General features: G+C 42.1%; 1 protein-coding gene across 1 annotated transcript; it reads right to left on the reverse strand.

Annotated features, from left to right (window-relative positions):
- Positions 1 to 8,197: 8,197 nt before the first annotated feature.
- On the reverse strand, positions 8,198 to 9,148 carry LOC129062649 (olfactory receptor 6Q1). Its single transcript, XM_054563662.1, is given in 1 exon segment — positions 8,198 to 9,148. A coding segment is annotated over 1 exon segment (951 nt).
- Positions 9,149 to 19,410: the final 10,262 nt, after the last annotated feature.

Consider the following 19,410-nt stretch of genomic DNA (forward strand, 5'->3'; position numbering starts at 1 on the left):
TATCCACAGTGGACTGGAATGAATGCCACCCTCTCAAGGATTTCTTCCTTAAGCTCACCACTAGGAAAACGCTCCTTCCTCTGAGCCCCATCTCACTGGTCTGGACACTTTCTAGTCGCTTAGCTGCTTCTCTTTTGTATTTTATTCTTTGAAAGGGAGATGAGACATATTTGCCAATAATATTGTCCTTGATGGAAGCATCTGGTCTAATTTATTCTATGGCCCCTCAGCAGCCAACCAGTGCCTGGTGCAAAGAGCCTAAGACAGAATAGTTGCTTGATGATTGAATAAATTAACTTACACAAAATTAGCATTGGGAAAAATCTCCAAGAGGAGGCAGGGAGGTAGAGTGGTTGAGGGAGTCAGACAGACCCGGTGGAAATCCTCCAGGCCCTTCCACATTGTAATATGAACTTGGACATGTTGCTTAACCTCCCTGAGCCTCAGTTTCCTCCAACGTAAAATGAGATGAAGCCTTCAAATGCCAGGTTACTGTGATGATGAAATGAGAAAATGTATGAATGTGCTCAGCACATATTAATCATTCAGAAGGCAGGTATTTAAAACCATCCTTTTACAGATAAAGAAACTGATACCAAGAAGGGGGACCACTGTACCCAGGGCATTGCTGTACAGATGTTAAGAGTCACATGAACAAATTTCAAGCCCTAATTCTTTTACTTAGCTATGTGACTTTGGGAAAGCTACTTAACTTCTCTGTGCCTTAGTTTCCTCTCGTGTAAGGGAATAGTAGCACCAACTTTTGGGGGTTATCAATGAGGAATAAATGAACTAATGTCTCTAAAGCATCATAAAGCATTTAGAATAGTATCTGGCACATAAGAGTTAAACAAGTACTTTCAATTAATTCAATAAAAATATACTTAGTAGCAAACTTACATCTCTTGATTTATTGCTGAATCACTAACACTTTTATGAGACCTTTGCTCCAAGCTAGGTCCTGGTGAGGTACTTTCAGACAAGCTAACACATAGTCCTTACAAGCAAAGAACTTATGATCTGACGCTCCCACCTTAAGCAGATTGGTTGGAATAAACTAAATATGTCTACTGGGAAACTCTTATAAGAAGTAAATAACCTGAATCTGTTCTGGTTAGCTGCTTATCTTTGGTTAGATGAAAATGGGCAATGGTCACAGACTCAGCTGAGCAACCACTGGAACAAAGTTGGCTCTAAATGAGGTCTCTCCACTCCCAAGAGAATGTGAGGATTCTAGTGAAGGCTGCAAACACTGAGCATCAGGTAGTGAAATGATTGTGCTCCTGGACTGCTCTCTAGGAAGGGACAGAGCTGAACAGCATTACACAAACTGTCTCGAGGTGTCAAGGCATCCACATTTTGAGTATAGAGATCCACCTTAAGTTTCTGCCAAAGGGAGTTTAAAATGTTCCTACCATGTGTCCGTACTTCTGTTTCTGTTTTGTTTGTCAGTTTATTTTGTTCATTAGATTGCACATGTAAGTGAGATCATATGGTATGAAACAGGCTGACAGCTGTCAGAGGGGAGGGGGAGGCTGGATGAAAGGTGAAGGGATTAACTAAAGAACATGTATGCGTAACTCATAGACACAGACAACTGTGTGGTGATGGCCAGAGGGAGGGGGGTGGGGGATGGGTAGAGGTGAGCAAAGGGGGGAGACATTTGTAATAGTATAACAATAAATTAATTTTTAAAAATTAAAAGTGATAAAAAATAAAATCATCAACCTGAAAAAATAAATTCTCCTACTTTGCTATGGCTAGCCAACACTGTCATTTAAACCAATGACAATGAAGCCAGCAAATAAGGATACAGATTTTTAAAAAGACTCAATTTAGAGAAAAAGAGAGCTATAGCATCCATAATCAAAGCCAGCATTTCTTCAAATGTGACTTAGAAATCAACTGCTAAGCAGTTGGCATGTGAAAATTGAAAGGCAAGTGACTAACCAAAAACTATAAACCTTGATGAAAGAAATGGGAAGCCAAGCACAGGTGCAAGCAATAAAAAGAATATGGCACTACAGAAGGAGGTCCAGATGGGCCACAATGATAAAGACCTATATCAAAGCCTTTGATGATGTTACATAATGATCCACAGCAAACTGTAGAGTTCTGATTTCAGAGTGTACCTCCAGTCATTCTCGCCAAGTCCCAAGTCAAAGGACCTTCTCCCAGAAAGTAACCAGGTATTTCCTTACTAACAATTAAGTCAATATCCTGATACCCAGAATGGGGGAAGCAAGATAAGGAGCACTCCTTACAGAATTATATCTTTTTTCTTAATTTTTAAATCATGTTTATTCTGTTACAGTTGTCTCAGGTTTTCCCCCTTTGCCCTCCTTCACTCATCTCACCCGGCCCCTCTCTCCCACAGTCAAGTCCCACTCTGTTGTCCATGCCCATGGGTCATTCATACATGTTCTTTGTTTAGTTCCTCCTCCTTCTCTCTACTATTGTACTCCTCCCCTACCCCTCCAGTCACTTTCAGTCTGCTCCATGTTTCCATGCCTGTGATTTGTTTTGTTTGTTACTTCATTTTATTGAATAGATTTCACTTTTAGGTGAGATCATATGGCATTTGCCTTTCACCGACTGGCTCATTTCACTTAGCATAATATTCTCCAGTTCCATCCATGCTGTCTCAAAAGGTCAGAGAAAAGTAGGAGTTTCTTATTTCTTTATTTCTTTTTTTTAAAATGCATATTGGTTTTATTTATTTAATTTTTTAATGTCAAAATCCATTATAAAATATTTAAAAATTTAAGTCCATTGTAAAGTCTAAGCAATTAAAACAACATGACACCAGCACAGAAATAATCAAGTAGATCAATGAAATAAAATGACCGTTCTAGAAATGAACATATATATCTAACAATGTAATATATGATTTAATTGATATTTCAGATAAATAGGGAAAATAAGGCTTATTCAACAAATACGGTGCATGGACCACTATTATTTGAAATAAAACAAATATTGAGCCCTATTTCACACATCATATAAAAAATATTCAGGTGAGTTAAAAGTCAATATATAAAATCTAAGGAGTTTTAGGAGAAAATACAAAATAAGATTTTTCTTACCCTGAAGTAACATATTCAAACCCATAAGCTATAAAGTAAAATATTGACAATATGACTATATTAAACATTTAAGACTATATGGTAATACACATATAAAAAAAGTTAAAGGACAAGTAATAGAATAGGAAAGTATTTGCAACACATCTAAAAAAGGGTTAATAGTTTTTTTAAGGAAAAATTCTACAAACATTTAATCAAAAAATGGATAAAGAATAACAAAAAATCATTTAAAGCTTTTTTAAAAATAATAGAAATAGGCAAGACATATACAAAAACAGGTTTAATTTCAACAAATAATAGAGTAACAGTTAAAATAACATCATTGTCATAATCAGATTAGTAAGTATTAAAAATATTGGTAATATCAAGTATTAGAGACTGTGAAAGGAACTGGGTATTAATAGACTCTTTTTCTTCATCTTCTTAAAGTAGTCCCTTTGGCATATTTTGCAGTGCTGGTTTGGTGGAGGTGTATTCTTTTGGCCTTCTTTTGTTTGAGAAAATCCTTATTTCACCTTCCATTTTAATTGAGAGCCTTGCTGGGTAGAGCAGTCTTGGTTGCAGGCCTTTGCTTTTCATGACTTGGAATATTTCTCACCATTCCCTCTGGCTTGCAGTGTTTTGTTGAAAAGTCAGCTGCTAGCCGTGTTGGGGTTCCCTTATATGTTACTACCTTCTCTCCCTTGTTTCCTTTAGGATTCTGTTTGTCTTTGATATTTGCCATCTTAATGATGATGTGTCTTGGAGTGGGCCTCATGGAATTCCTCTTGAATGGGATCCTCTGTGCTTCCTGGATTTGTATGACTTTTTCTCTCTTCCAGTTAGGGAAGTTTTCCATCATTACTTTTTCAAACAGGTTTTCAATCCCTTGCTCCTCTTCTTCTTCTGGTATCCCTGTAATACAGATATTGTTACGTTTCAGGTTTCCTGCATTTCCCTAAACGCCCCTTCATTCTTTTACAGTCATTTTTCATTTTCTTGGATAAAATGGATAGCTTTTTTCTGGGAGCTTTTTTCTACCTTATCCTCCAGCTTGCTGATTCGATCCTCTGCTTCATCAAGCCTACTTTTGATTCCTCCTACTGTGTTCTTCAACTGAGAAATTGTATTCTTCATTTCCTCTTGTCTCTTATTGATAGTTTCTATGTCCTTTTTCATGTTGATATAGTTTGCAGTAAGTTCTTCATAGTTTCCCTGTAGCTTTTTGTAGTTCTCTCTGAGCTCTCTGAGCTCACTGAACTCATTGAACTTCCTTAGAACCATTATTTTGAACTCAATATCTGCTAGTTTGCTTGCCTTTATTTCACTTAGTTCTCTTTCTGGGGATTCCTCCTTTCCCTTTGGTTGGGGGGTGTTTGTCTTCCCATTATTTGTGAGACTCTTCTCTTTTTTTGCTTCTGCTTATTAAATTGGTCTGTCTTGATTTCCCGACTTTGTGGTGTGAAATTCTATGGTAGGAGACCGCTGTTTATTTTCTTTCTAGATCTGCCTCTGATGATGTCAGATGTTGGCCTTAGGCAGTCTGTTCAAACCTTCCAGAAATCTACTGTCTGTGGCTGTCACCTTCAGCTGTTAATATAGTCACTCTGCACTCAGCAGGCTGGCATAGAGATAGCACAGGGCAGGGAAGAGTCCCTCCTTGGGGCAGGGTTATTGTGTCCTCTCAGGCTGTTTCCACCCAGGGGTGTGGTCTGCCTGAGCAAGATGGCTGCTGCTGTATGGGGGATGAGTCAGCACCCAGATCCCACCGGCCACTGTCAGTTCTCTCTCCAGAGCCTCGTTCTCCAACCTCTCCTCGGGTGTCTCTAGTCCACTCTACCCCGGCCTTTGCCAGAGCCCAGGGTAAGTGGCTGAAAACAAAAATTTATGTGTTGGCCCTTTAAACAGCTCTTTGTGTCTCCAGCTGCCTGTCTCTGGCAGAGAGCAACTCTGCCGCTTTTCGCAGCTGGCTGTTTTCTGTGTACTTCTTGGGCTCTGGTGCTGTAGGCTGAGGATCCCCACTTATGGTTTAGACCCCTCTCTTCCCAGGGGGATCCACTGGCCATTTCAATATCCTTCTGGTGCTGCCACCTGTGGGCACCCCGCCCACCTTCTCGAGTCTCTACCACACTCCTTACCACACTCGAGCCTCTACCACCCAGGAGCTGATTCTTCTATCTATCCGAGGTTAAAAGGCTCCTTTCTCACTCTTGTTCTGTTGTTTGTTCCAGGTGATTTCTCCACAATTTAGTTGTAATTCCAGGTTGGTCCTGGGAGGAGGTCCGTGTGACTTCTGCTCACTCCTCTGCCATCTTAATTCTCCTCCCCAGAATTATATCTTAATAAGTCCTGTTTCTCTTGGGAATCACTCTTTGTGACATTCTCTGAGTACCAATGAAATAGTGTCTAAATTAAGCTAGCACTTCCCATGACTATATTTTAATGTATGGATAAATATAGTCCCAAAGAAGGAATTGTATCCTCAGAAATTCCTTATACACAAAAATATGCATTTTTTCCCTGACATGATTTTATAATTTATCTTCATTAACAGTGGCTTTTAAAGCTTCAGCAGTCCATAAGTAATGTAGTCAATAATGTTCCAATGACTATGAATGGTGCCAGGTAAGTGCTCAGAATATCTGAGGGGACACTTTGTGAAGTGTATGATTGCCTGGCCACTATGCTGTACACCTGAGACCAATATAAAGTTATGTTGAAGATGAAACATAATTTTTTTAAAACTTTAGCTGTCAATACCTATACATATCATGCACCTCAGATTCTGGTAGTTATGTCTGTTTTTTAATGGAGTAGTTATTTTATAACATAAATCATCACACAAAGACCTTTCTTTTTTCAGTTTAGTTCCTTATATCAGGTTTTATTAAAGCCGCATACACCTTCACACGTACAGAATCCTTGCTAAGAGCATTTACCATTTTATGTAATTTATCTCAAAATATAGGTTTCTTCTTCAAGAAGCTTAGATTTGTAAGCTTTACTGGTACCTCCATGGAGTGGTTCTTAGAGTGGTTCCCAAAATCCAGAAAAAAAGCACGTCCTGTGTTTGAATTTGAATTCTTTCTGCTACCATATATGGGAACGATATAACCCAGGGTGATGTTAAGTGTTACGTGTCAACCAGACTGAGCTCAGGGATGCTGAGAGACAGTTGGTAAGACCTTATTTCTGGGTGTGTCTGTGAGAGGGTTTCTGAAAGGATTTGAGTAAGTAGACTGAGTAAAGAAGGTGGTGCTCACCCACACGAGTGGGCATTATCCAGTCCGTTGAGGGCCTGAGTTAAACCAAAAGGCTGAAGAAGAGTGAATTTGTTCTTTACTTGAGCTGGGACAGCCATCTTCTCCTTCCCCCAGACATTAGTGCTCCAGTTTCAGACTGAATTATACCTGTGGTTTTCTTGATTCTCCAAGTCACAGATGGCAAATCATGGGACTTCTCAGTCTCTATTACTGTATGAACCAATTCCAAAAATAAATCTCCTATTATACATAGGTATATATGTATATGTATATATCTCTCTCTATATACATATATATGTGTCTGTGGGTATATCTCTGTGTAAAGATGCATGTCTGTCTGGAGAGAGAGATCCTGTTGATTCTGTTTCTCTGGAGAACTCTGACTAATGCATCCAGTATGTTTTACTTTCTTTCCATCAGTCAGAAACCTACAAGTCAAATTCATTCTGTGGTCAAATCTACTCAGGTCAGTTGCCTCAAAGTATCTACTTCTTTCATGATTTCATACAGATGAATTCTTATATTTGATCTTTGCACAGTTTTGGCATCTTGTCATCACCCAAAAGAGTATAAAGTGCATTACTGAGATAATATTCAATAAATAAAATGGTTTTCACAACTTGTGAATTGTGCCCTCATTGTTGACTATTAAAATTGCAACTGCTAAGATACTGTGTGTGGGGTGCAGAGGCTGTGATGCTACAGGCACCAACATGAGTTTGGGTCATTATTGGCCAGTTTAAAAACATCATCACAGAAAATATGTTCTGCCCCCACCCAATCCCAAGCTCAACACTTTCCTCTCTCACATACTACAAATAATGATGTAAATGTCTTCAGGAAGGGCAACTATCTACAAGCAGGAAACTCTTGAATTATAATTGTCTTTTTAAATCTTATTTCAAGGGAGCTGACATTGCCATAGAGATCCTCTTAAATCAATTTTCAAAGAGTATGTGGTATAGAGGAAAGACTGTTCCATATTTCAAACAAAAGAATGTAGCTACAAAGCAGATAAATACATGGATCACATGGAAAATCAGCTGTGATTCTGGGGACTTCATGGTAGAAACTACTGCCTGTCTACCAAAATTTGTTCCTCAATTTTTCCACAATAATCAGTTCTGGTTAGGTATCTGGCAGGTTAGTTATGGAAGATATTTACCACTCTTGCAATTAGATGTGACCTATGACTAACTTCTAACCAACAGAGGTGAGTAGAAATGATGATTGCTACATCCAGTGCAGAAACCTTAAGACACAGTGTGTACCAGCTCCATGCTCCATCCTCCCTGCCCACTGAAACCCAGGGTTGATCATACAAATTACAGGAAGGTCCTAGGCTGGAGGTTAGCAAATGGTCTCTGTCACAACAATTCAACTCTGTCATTGTAGCCCAAAAGCAGAGACAATTCATATGATGTGGCCGTGTTCTAATAAAACTATTTATGGACATTGACATTTTCATTTTATAAAATGTTTATGTATCATGAAATATTATTCTACTTTTGATTGGTTTTCCACCATATTAAAGTATAAAAACCATTCTTAGTTCACAGGTCATTAAAAACAAGTGTTGAGCTGTGTTTGATCCACGGGCCCACAAGATGCAAGAAGCTTAGATCCTTATATGCTGTTGAGCAGAGTCACCCACCAACTGAGAGCATTCACCTTTGATTCCAGCAGGAAAGAGAAAAATCTCCTTTGTTCTTCAAGCTACATTATAGTTAGGCCTCTCCTGTTAAAGCAGATTAGCATTTTACTTTAACACACAGTCCATAACTCCTGACCACCTAGGCCACTGCTACATACCATAGTCCTCGCCACTCTCTCTCTAAAGGGCAAGAGAACTGGACCTCACCTGCCCCATCACTGGCCTTTCCAAGGCTTGAGGAAAAATGCTCTGCTCAGAACTCCCTTCACCTCCTTGTTTCGAAGACTATATGTGAGGGGGTTGAGCATTGGCGTGACAATGAAGTAGAAGACAGACACCACCTTGTTGAAGTTGTTGGAGGAGGTCACTTTCATCCAGACATACATAAAGAAAAGAGTGCCATAGTAGAGGCTCACCACAGTCAGGTGAGCTGCACAAGTGGAGAAGGCCTCTTGGTGCTCAGTCGCTGAATGGGTATGCAGCAGCGTCCAGACAATATTGCCACAGGTCATAACGATAACCGCAGAGGAGGTCAGGAGCACAGCCAGAGAGATCAGGAAGTCTGCAGTCTCGTTCAGGGTAACATCTGAGCAGGACAGGGCTAGCAGAGGTGAAGCATCACAGAAGTGGTCAGTGACATTGGAGCTGCAGAATGTCAGCTGGGACGTGAGGTAGAAGGAAAACATAGGTGTGAGGAAGCCCACCAGCCAACAAGCACCAGCCAGGCAGATGCAGGTGCCCCAGGACATCAAGGCCCCATATCAGAGAGGAATACGTATGGCCACATAGTGGTCATAGGCCATGGCAGCCAGTAGAAAACATTCAGTTGCCCCAAGGAAGATGAAGATGAAGAGCTGGGAAAGGCAACCAGCACAGGAGATATTCTTGTCCCCATCTCCCCGATAAAAACCAGTGAGCATCTTGGGCACCGTGACTGAGGTATACCTGATTTCAAGGCAGGACAAGTGCCTCAAGAAGAAGTACATTGGTCTTTGTAGCCAATGATCCAAACTCACCAGCATGATGATGACCAGGTTCTCCACCAAGGTAATAAGGTACATGGTGAGGGAAAGTGTAAAGAAAAGAAGGCATGTTTCATGCACCCCAGCAAAACCCACCATGACAAACTTTGTTACATGGGTCCAGTTTGGGGTATATGGCTGCATATTGGGAGTGAGAGCTCAGTAGTTTCATAGTCTTGTAGATAAGGACAACTAAAAGAGAACCTGTGAGGATGCGAGACTGAAATATCTTCTACTTCAGAAGAGGAAAGTGAAGACACTACCCTTATCCTCAAAGAACGTATAGTCTTTTAGGACCACAAGAAAATAAACAATTTCAGAACACAATGAAAAGTTCTAGAAAGCAATGAGACAGGATATTGTGGGAGGAAATAAAGGGGAAGCTCAACCAGTCTTGAGGAATCAGAGACATCTTCCTGGAGAAAGAGCTGTCTAAACTGGAACCTGAAAAATAAGTGTAAGTTACTGAGATCTAAATAGTGATGTACAGACAACAGAAGTAGTCTCAGACACCAGAGAGAACATTGCGCATTTGAGAAACTTCAGGCATCTCTAGTTTACCACAGAGGGTAAGAGCCTGGCTTCCTAATCAAATGCACCCAGCTTCAAATACCAAAAAACCCCAACTGAATTAGTGTTCTGAAAATTTAAACTGAGTAGTCCTAAAGCATTTAGCATCATGTTTGGGTCAATAAATATTAAGGAAAATTGACATGTGGTTCTCCTGGGATAGAGCATGAAGGGAAGATTAATATTATTGAGCTTGAGGAATGTCCTGGGATGACATCATGAAGAATAGTAACCAAGTTAAGAAAAGGAACAAAGCTTCATTCTGAGGTCAATGGAGAGTCTTGAAGAGTTCTCAGCAAGGAAAGAGAACTGTGCTTTCTGCCCCTCAGAAGGAACAAGGTGGGAGGCAGGAAGGTTTGAGTGGTTGTTGCAAGCAAAGCATGGAATAGTGATGGTCATGATCACTAGGTATGGAGAGTGAACAGAACTATTAAAATATAGCATCCACAGGACTGAGTTTGAATACTAGCTCCAACATCAACTTAAAATATGTGACCATGTGTGAATCACTAAATACTCATTTTTTAAAAAGAGATAATACAAAAAGAGATCCAAATAGGTTAACTACCTTATTTTAGGATTGAGTGAGAGAATATAATGTCCCCATTACTGTGGCAGGCTGAAAACAAAGCCTAAAATTTTTTTGACACTTTTTGCATCAAAAAGTGAGGTGTACAGCCACTCCCCTGGAATCTGGGTTTCATGACTGCTTGACAGCAATGGAACCCAGCCACCATGGTGTGAAGAAGTCCAGGGAGCCCGCAGAAAGGCCTCAATGGAATGGCTAAGGGTCATAGCCCTCAGCCCTGGCTGAGCTCCCACTGACAGACAGCACCAACATGCCAGCCAGGTGAATGAGCCATCTGAGAAATAGGTCCTTCAGTCCCCTGTCAAGCTGGGCCAGCTAACACTGAGCCCTCCCCAAATTACAGATTTTGAGCTAAATAAATGATTGTTGATACTATAAGCCACTAAGTTTTGGACTGGCTTGTTAAGCAGTACTAGCTAATAAAAACAATTACATGTTCTGACTCCATAGCCTTGGGCAAATTCTTCAATATCTCTGACCCTGTGGACGAAAAGAAATAGCGTTTTGTCTACGGTCCAAAATGCCTAAACTGAAATTTGAATCCAAGTTTGTCAGAGTTTAAAACCCTTGCTCTTTCTCAAAAAAAGTATTAAGCAGGTTCCCTCTGGCTTCAACATTCCATGATTTCATGGCAATAAAAGCATGTAGAGATACAAAGTAGAAATAAAAAATGTCAAAGTCTTTGGATTCCTGTATGTGTCTCCACCACGCCTAAGTACAGGCCCCAACATCCCCCCAGTGAGTGGTCTATGAACACTGGCTTCCTGGCCAAATAATTGCATTGTAGCCCCAGATGCTTCACAGTTCTGTTGGTTCCAGGAAATTTCAGGGTACAATTTCTGCACATGTCTCCCCTTAGCAATTTGGCTGACAGTGTAGCAGCCTGGGAAGAATGCTCGCTCTTCCGAGATGCCCTTCCTTACAGAGACCCTCATGCTATAGAAGCCTGACTTGACTCTGAGTGATAGACACAGTAAAATTCTTCATGGTCAAGTTATCTGAAGTGTTTGTTCTTCTTCATAGTCATTAAAAGCATGGGATTCAGTCAAACAGACCTGGCATCAAACCCTGGCTCTGCAATTTACTAGCTGGTCTGCCTCATCCATGAATTGCTACTATTATTTCTAAATCTTACTCATCCTTTCAGGGGTGACTAGCATTCAAGAGTCCTGTCTTCACTAGGAAGACTTTTCCTTCCCTCATTCCTCCAAGCTTGTACGCAGTTCAGGCCAACACATGACAGGCACCTGCTCTGTACCAAGACACATGGTGATGCTGAGAGGCATCATGGTACAGAGCATCTGGCCCCCAGCATCCAGCACAGGGCCTGGTACAGAGCTGGTGCCCCAGCATCCACCACTGTACCTGGTACAGAGCAGATAGTACCTTATAATAGTTTCAGTTCTCTGATCCGTGACTTAAAGAGAGGATGCCAGAACCTGAGGGCATTTGTTTTGGTCCAGATAAGTCACATTGGAAAAAAAACTGCTTTTGAGGGGAGAAGGGGTGGGCACTAGGTGGAGGGGAGCAAAACGGGGGAGTGGAATGGGGCTGCAAAGAGACTTAGCTTGGGGTACTGGGTGCACGATGCAGTGTGCAGGTGATGTTTAATTGAGGTGTACACTTGAAACCTGTATGGTTTTGCGAACCAGTGTTACCCTAATAAAGTCAATTTAAAAAAGAAGAGAAAAAGGCTGCTTTTATTTCTCAACAGATGAAGGATGGGCAAAGAAGTGGACTAGTGAACACACACACACAGAATAAATAATCATGCTTCCCCTTCTTCAGTGTGGAGTCCTTGGGAGAAAGATGCCCAGCCAGGGGCTACGTTCCCACTCCCTTGTATCCAGGCAAGGATGCAGTTCACATTCCACTTGCGAGCTGGCTGAGGTACTTAGGAAGTAGGTGTGCCTTCCCACTTTCTCTTTCCTCCATTCACAGGCTAAATTCTGAAGCCGTGGAGATATCAGTGCATGGGGATTACAAGACAGAACGAGCCTGGATCCCTGAGGAAAACACTGTTGCCTTCTAGCGTAGGGCCATCAACCTGTTCTGCCAGATAGTAAACATTTTAGGCTTTGTGACCACATACAATCTTGGCTGCATATTCTTTTGGTGGGGGGGGGTTGTGTGTTTTGCAACCATTTATATGTAAAAACCCTGACCAGTGTGGCTCAGTGGGCTGGCGTCATATCACCAAGTGAACAGTCACAAGTTTGATTCCCACTCGGGCACATGCCTAGGTTGCGGGTTCAGTCCCGATGGGGGAAGGTATGAGAGGCAGCCAATCGGTGTTTCTCCCTCACATCAATGTTTCCCTCCCCCTCTTTCTCCCTCCCTTCCTATGTCTCTAAAAATATATAAAATTTAGCTCACAGGCAGCATGAAAACAGGCTGGAGCTGGGTTTGGCCCCCCCAGGCTTTAATTTCCCAATCCTTGTCCTAGACCCACCGTGAATTATGACCTGAGTTAAAAATGACTGTGCTTCACTGTGTGAAGCTACAGTTACCCTGCCTGCTGGGCACACCTATCATCCGGCCACCACCAAGCAGCCAAACTGTCCCCAAACCCTCAGTTGTCTCTTGTTCTGCAGGAAGATACAGGCTGGGCACATGAGGAACCGTACCCTGTCCAGAAGCCAGGTGTGTCATTGTTGCCTCACCCCACCCCTTATATCTAAACTAAGTGACCCTAGAAGTCATTGAATCCCTTCTCCTGCTGCTGCTCGAGACCCAATCCCATTTTTTGAGAGACTCAGATTAACTCAAGCTGTCGAATGGATTCAATTGCTACATTGAGAAAATCATTCAAAAAGTTTAAGGGAACAAAATGATTGAATGGATGGCTCTTCACTTACTAATATACATTAATTTACTCTCATTCATTAAAAAAAGAGAGAGAGAGAGAGAAAGAATCCCACAGATGTCCAATCCTGAGCAACTTCTGAGGCCAGCAGCAATTTGAACTGAGTGATTTGTAATTTACTGATGGGGTTTACTCAGACCTTCATGCCTGTCACTTCCCCATTCAAGCACTCACATTGCACTAGGCATTAGGCACTGGGCACTGGGCCCTAGGCACTAGGCCTATACCTAACCAAATGAGATATGAGCCCTGTCCTTGAGGAATCCATTGTCTTTCAAGGGAGACAGAGAACTATTCATGTGCCTAAAAGAGATGTGATGAGTTAGTCACTGTGTATCTGGGAGAACAGAGCAAGGGAACAGTTAACTTGGCCCAGTAGGAAGACAGGACAGGTGAGATCAAGAAAAAACCAAAAAGCAACAGACAAATTCATAGATATCAACAACAGAATTGTGGTTCCCAGAGGGGGAGAGACATGGTGGAGGGCAAAAAGGGTAAAAGGAGTCAAATATACGGTGATGAAGGTACACTAGGCTTTGGGTGGCGAGCATACAGTGGATTATACAGATGTCATAAAGTTGAAGTTTATATAATGTTATTAAACAATGTGGCTCCAATAAATTTAACTTTAAAAAAAAAAAAAAGGACCAATTTCCCATCAAACCAAAGTGTGTGGAGTGAGGGAGAATGCGGTCTCTGACTGACAAAACCAAGTTCAGCAGGAGAGCAGGCCCTCCCAGCAAGCCAGGAAAGGGAGGTGTGGAAGATAAATCCCTGATAAGACATTGTGTGGTCCCCGGAAGGGAGGAGGACGGAGCGGTTAAGACCCTGTTCAGGCATTATATTACCCAGTGCCTTCAAATCCCAGTCCCACCACCTCTCAACATAAATGCAAAGAACAAAACCTGGATGGAAGGCAACACCTAACCCAATGGAATGAATTTCCAATGGAATCCTTTAAGTCAGCAGAGAAGAGAGAAAGGAGGAGAGCTTTCTGGACAAGAGTTTCAGGATGAACTGAGCCGCACCTCAGAGCGCTCAGATCTTGTGTGCTAGGCAGATGAGCCTTTCTCCAAAAGAAGAGAGAAGAGGGTTTTTATTGAGCCCCTCCATGGGCCAGATTCTGCTGGGTTTAGATTATCTCATTTAATCCTCACAATACTATGATCCTACAAGCTAACCTTCATTCCTGGGTTTCATGCAATTGAAAAAACAGAGATTCAACAAAAGAAAGAAACTAGCATCTGATTGAAGAACTAGGATGTGGCAGAGATGGGATTCAAACACCATCAAATCAGACACAAAACCCTCCACTTCCCCCACACCGTGCCACCTCCCTCTGTCCTTTCATTTCACCAAATGATGCACCTGCAACCTTCGCTGCCAGTCCTACCTGTGAGGTTAATTTTTCTGTGTGTTGGCGCCCGGTTGAGCAAAACCTGCCACAGGTTCCAGCAAACCGCAGTGGCACAATGAGGTTCCCAGGCCTATTAACCACATCAGCTTCCTCCCCGGGGCTGAGAGAACTTATCGACCAAATGACACATAGAAAACCGGCAGCTAATAGGAGCAGGTCATAGGGGACAATCACTGAATAAGGAGAGAGGCCACACGAGAACTTGGCCTAACTGGTGCCCTCAAAATGATGTTCTCTGGGCTACGATTTTCCCTAATGAATGTGGAAAAAGCAATGATATGGAAAAAGCAGTTTGGGGCCATGCAGGGAAATTAAAACTTGGCTCCTACAGCCAAGTGTTTGTGCAGATGCGTGACAAGCCTGGTGACAGGCTGGATTCCACCCCTTCCGATCCTCCCCACCTGGCCTCGGGGATACTTGTCCCCAGACGTAAAAGGAATAGGAAAATAAACTTACTGAGATCCAGGCAATGACAGCACAAAACAACCACCACATCAGGGTGAGCAGGTGATGGAGGATGGGCACCATGAGACAGGTGGGAAGGGTCACAAGATGCCCAGGAACTGAAGCCCGGGTCCACCTTCAACTTCCTCTTTGCTCTCACTCACTGTATGCCACCTCTTTACTCACTGCAATGTGACAGCAATTGCATAGCTGGCTTTCAGGTGCTCAGACAGCCCCCTGAGGTCACAGCACCACCTCTAGAATTATAGGAGCTAAGTTTGACCCTGGCTCCATTGGGTACTAGCTGTATTTTGGGAAAGTTAATCACACTAAGCCTCAGTATTGTCATCTTCCAATGGAGGGTATAGTCCATACATTTGCAGGGCTGGTCTGAAGATCAAAGGAAACAGCATTAAGTGAAAATTCAGGGCCTTTCTCTTATTGTTCCCTCTTCCTTTCTGTGTGGCTTCCTCCTGCACTTCCTCCAATTCTCTGCATGAGGCCATCTCAACAGAGAGGCCCTTTCTGACACAACCTGAAAACACAACTTCCGTCACTCTGACCCCCTTCCTTGGCTTGATAGTTTTGTCACAGCCTCATTGTCATCAATCAGATATTTATTGGTTTCTGTCTAATATCTCACACACACACACCAGTGCAAGCTCCTTGAAGACAGCGTCTCTGCTTCCGCATCACTGTGTTACCAGTGGCAAAAAGAGTCACTGGAATGTAGTGTGTATGCAATGAATACCATATTTTGCCACATATCATGTGCACTTTTGCCCAAATTTTTGAGGGAAAAACAAGGATGTGCATTATACATGAGTATAATGACTGCATACCCATGGGTATGCTAATCCCATCTATAATGCATACCCACATTTTGTGGGCATTATACACGGCAAAATACGGTATGTCAATGTCATCATAAAAGAATGCGCACTTGCTCCAAACATCACGTTGGCCCAGAATGTTGTTTCTTCTCCACTTCCTGTACCTGTTTCAAGGAACACGAAGGAAAAAAAACCCACCAATACGTACAGAAGAGCTATCCAACTTGGGTGTTAAGTCCATGGGACCATTCTGCCGATCAGCTCCAAGACTGGAGGTGTCCGAGAGAATGGCACTTGTGTCCTGGAATAGCCCACTCTCACTGGACTCGGGTGTGAAAAAAAATTGAATTGATTTTTACATATAACTTCTTTTTCTTAGCTACTGAATTTCATTTAAAATTTCCTGGAAAACTGTATTATATCAGCTGTTTTCCAACTCTGCTCCACCAAGCCCTTCATTTCTTCAGTGGCCAGGAGCCAATAATTAAAGGGGGAGAAAGGGACCCGGCATGAGCAGCTCTCTCTCACCAGCCTTGCTTCAGCCAGCTGGTAAGTGGCAGGGTCCAGACAAGAATACAGCCCAATCTGACCACCGTCTTTCCACCACACCGCTTCCCGGGGGTGCTGGCATTGCTAAAAGCAAATTAACTGAGTGCTTTTCTCATTAGTCCAGCAGCTTCCATACTGAGCAGGCATGACCTGCTCTTTGAAGGTTCTCTCAAATGGTCTTTTCATGAAGGGAACAAATGGGAAATGAAAACATAAAAGAAGAAATAGGGATCTCTCCAGTCAACATGCATGCTGAAGAGTTCACTACAGCAGAAAAGAACCAAGGTGGGAAACAAACTTTCTGAGCTTCTGGCTCTTAATCTCCAAACAGGAATAATACCTGCTGAATAATGTCCACAGGATACTTTGTGAATCAATGAGAGAATGGATAAGCAGGCTTTTTGAAATGTTAAAGGCACACTCTGGGAAGACCTTATTATCTCGCCTCCATTGTTATGCCATGTGATTACTGCAGAATTCAATCACGGGAAAGCCTAGGGGAATAGCAATATCAGTGGGGCCCCCGGGGATGGCCTTGAAGCTGCACTTGAATAACAAGCAAACTGATTTTGTTTATAGATTTATTTGAGGTTGCTGGAGGAGGCAAACAGAGATGATGAGGAACTAAAACCCCCAAATGTCCCTTTTCACCCCTACTCTATGTGACCTTAGGCAAATCAGTCAGGTTCTGTGTGCCTCAGTTTCCTCATTTGAAAAATGAGTTGATATTTAGAGCCACAGTGACTCTGTAAAAGAGATTCTGAAAGAAAAACAAATGAAATAAATTGGGAAAACTGTGAAGAAAGGATTGGGTGACACAGGAGTCAGGAATCCTTACTCTAGCTTTGGCACATCTTTGGCTGATGACCCTTCTCATACACTACCCTCTCTTCGTGCTCTTTGGATATATGCCTGTTAGTTTCCAACACTAGTGTAACCCAAAAGCTAAATAGCCCATATCCAGGTGCTCAGGGGTCTCTGGAAGAGCCACTCGCCTGCTCCCTGCTACTTCTTTGTCTCTTCTCTGAGTGGAACACAAAAACCCAACATTCTTAGAACCTGAATCTCATTGTGGGACAGGGATTCCACATTCAAGGGTCACAGCTTACCTGAGCCAAAGGAACAAGACAGGGTGCCCTCAGCTGAACTGGAGAAGGAGGAAACAGGAGTTGTCACTGTCTATAAAATTACTTATACCTGTGTATATGCCTTTAACACCCTAGAGGTGGCCTGTGGGACCAGATCTCAATGGTGGTTTGAAGCAGCCAGACCACAAAGGAACAAAGATAATAAATTATGGGAAATTCTTCCCCAGAGGGTGTGCAGGAGCTACATGGGAGTCCCAAGTTTGTAGACAAGCTGGACAGATGCCAGTGGAGGATGAGGGGCCAACTAAAGAAGGTCCCATGCCAGTTAGACTCTTTGCCAAAGTCTCTGGCTCTTACTCTAGAATAGGATGAAAAGAAATCTCCAGAATTCCAGATTTATCAAGAATGCAATGAGTACTTTTTTCTATTAGGGTGGCTCAGATATCCCCACCCACCTATCTGCACTTTGTCCCCAGGTGGAGAAATTCTACAATAATAACAACAGATATTAGTGGGCAGTCATGCTGGGCCTGCTATGAACCATACAAGCATGAAATGCCCAGCATCAATCCTGAAGGAGCTCACAAAGGCTGTGCCTAAGGTTACGACTAAGGGTCACTTTTACCCAGAATGTAACTATACCCAGGTGTCTTCATTCCAAAGAACTTCCCTCAGAGAATCTGAGGATTAGCTACAGGCTGAGCTATCTTTTTTTCCAAAAGGAAATATGACATCATTTCACTGTAAAGCAAAAGGAACATCAAGGTGGTGAGTATCTATTTTGATTGCAAGATGCAGCCAACCCAAAGTTAACAGGGCCCAAGGGCTCTGTAGGAGACTGGTCATTTAACACAACCTAAACACATAAGATATTTCCCTTGATTTCATATGACATGGGTCCAGCCTTCATGTTTCAGACTGAGATGTCTTCCCAACTAAACAATAAATCTCCTTGCTGACTACACCATGTGTTGTATGTTACTGGATCTCACAGAGCCTAGCGCAATGTAGCTCAGTATAATCCAGCACAGACATAGTCTTGAGTCCACCTAAGTCTCTTTATGAATGTGCTACCTTGAGAATTCAGTTTCTCTGAGGCCCTTTTCTCACCTCTAGAGTTGGGAAAATAATATGCCTGACAAGGATGTGGTTAGAGGTGATTAAGGCAACAAAGATGAAGTTTTTACTCACCTAATGGTGGACATGAGATGATTTTGCTATAAAACTTTGGGCTGCTTTCCATCACTTACAGTAGCCAAAATATGGAAGAAACCCAGGTGTCCATCAGTGGATGTGGATTTAAAAAAGCTGTGGTACATTTATGCAATGGAATACTACTTGGCTGTAAAAGAAGAAGAAGAAGAAGAAGAAGAAGAAGAAGAAGAAGAAGAAGAAGAAGAAGAAGAAGAAGAAGAAGAAGAAGAAGAAGAAGAAGAAGAAGAAGAAGAAGAAGAAGAAGAAGAAGAAGAAGAAGAAGAAGAAGAAGAAGAAGGAGAAGGAGAAGGAGAAGGAGGGAGAGGGGAGGAGAGGAGCAGGGGAGGAGAGGGGAACGAGGGGGAGGGGGAGGGGGAAACCTTACCTTTTGCAACAACATAGACTAACCTAGAGGGTATTATGCTAAGCGAAATAAGACCATCAGAGAAAAACAAGTATCATATAATTTCACTTATATGTGTAATCTAATGAACAGAATAAACAAACAAAATAGGAACAGACTCATACACACAGAGAACAGACTGACAGCTGTCAGAGGGAAAGGAGTTGGGAGACTGGGTGAAAAAGGTGAAGAAATGAAGAAGTACAAAGCGATAGTTACAGAATAGCCACAGAGATGTGGGTTGCAGCGCAGGGAATATAGTCAATGATATGGAAATGATTACCTAGGGGGCCAGGTGGGTACTTGAAGCAACAGGAAAACCACTCTGTAAAGTGCATGATTTTTTAACCACTTTGCTGTACATTTGAGACTACTACAGAATAATGTTGAATGTAAACTGTAATTGAAATTTTTTTAATTCATTAAAATATAAAATTTAAAAATAAACCTTTT

Source organism: Pteronotus mesoamericanus, unplaced genomic scaffold (assembly GCF_021234165.1).
Source record: "Pteronotus mesoamericanus isolate MK-2021 breed Mesoamerican mustached bat unplaced genomic scaffold, CSHL_Meso_final scaffold_83, whole genome shotgun sequence".
Lineage (NCBI taxonomy): Eukaryota > Metazoa > Chordata > Mammalia > Chiroptera > Mormoopidae > Pteronotus > Pteronotus mesoamericanus.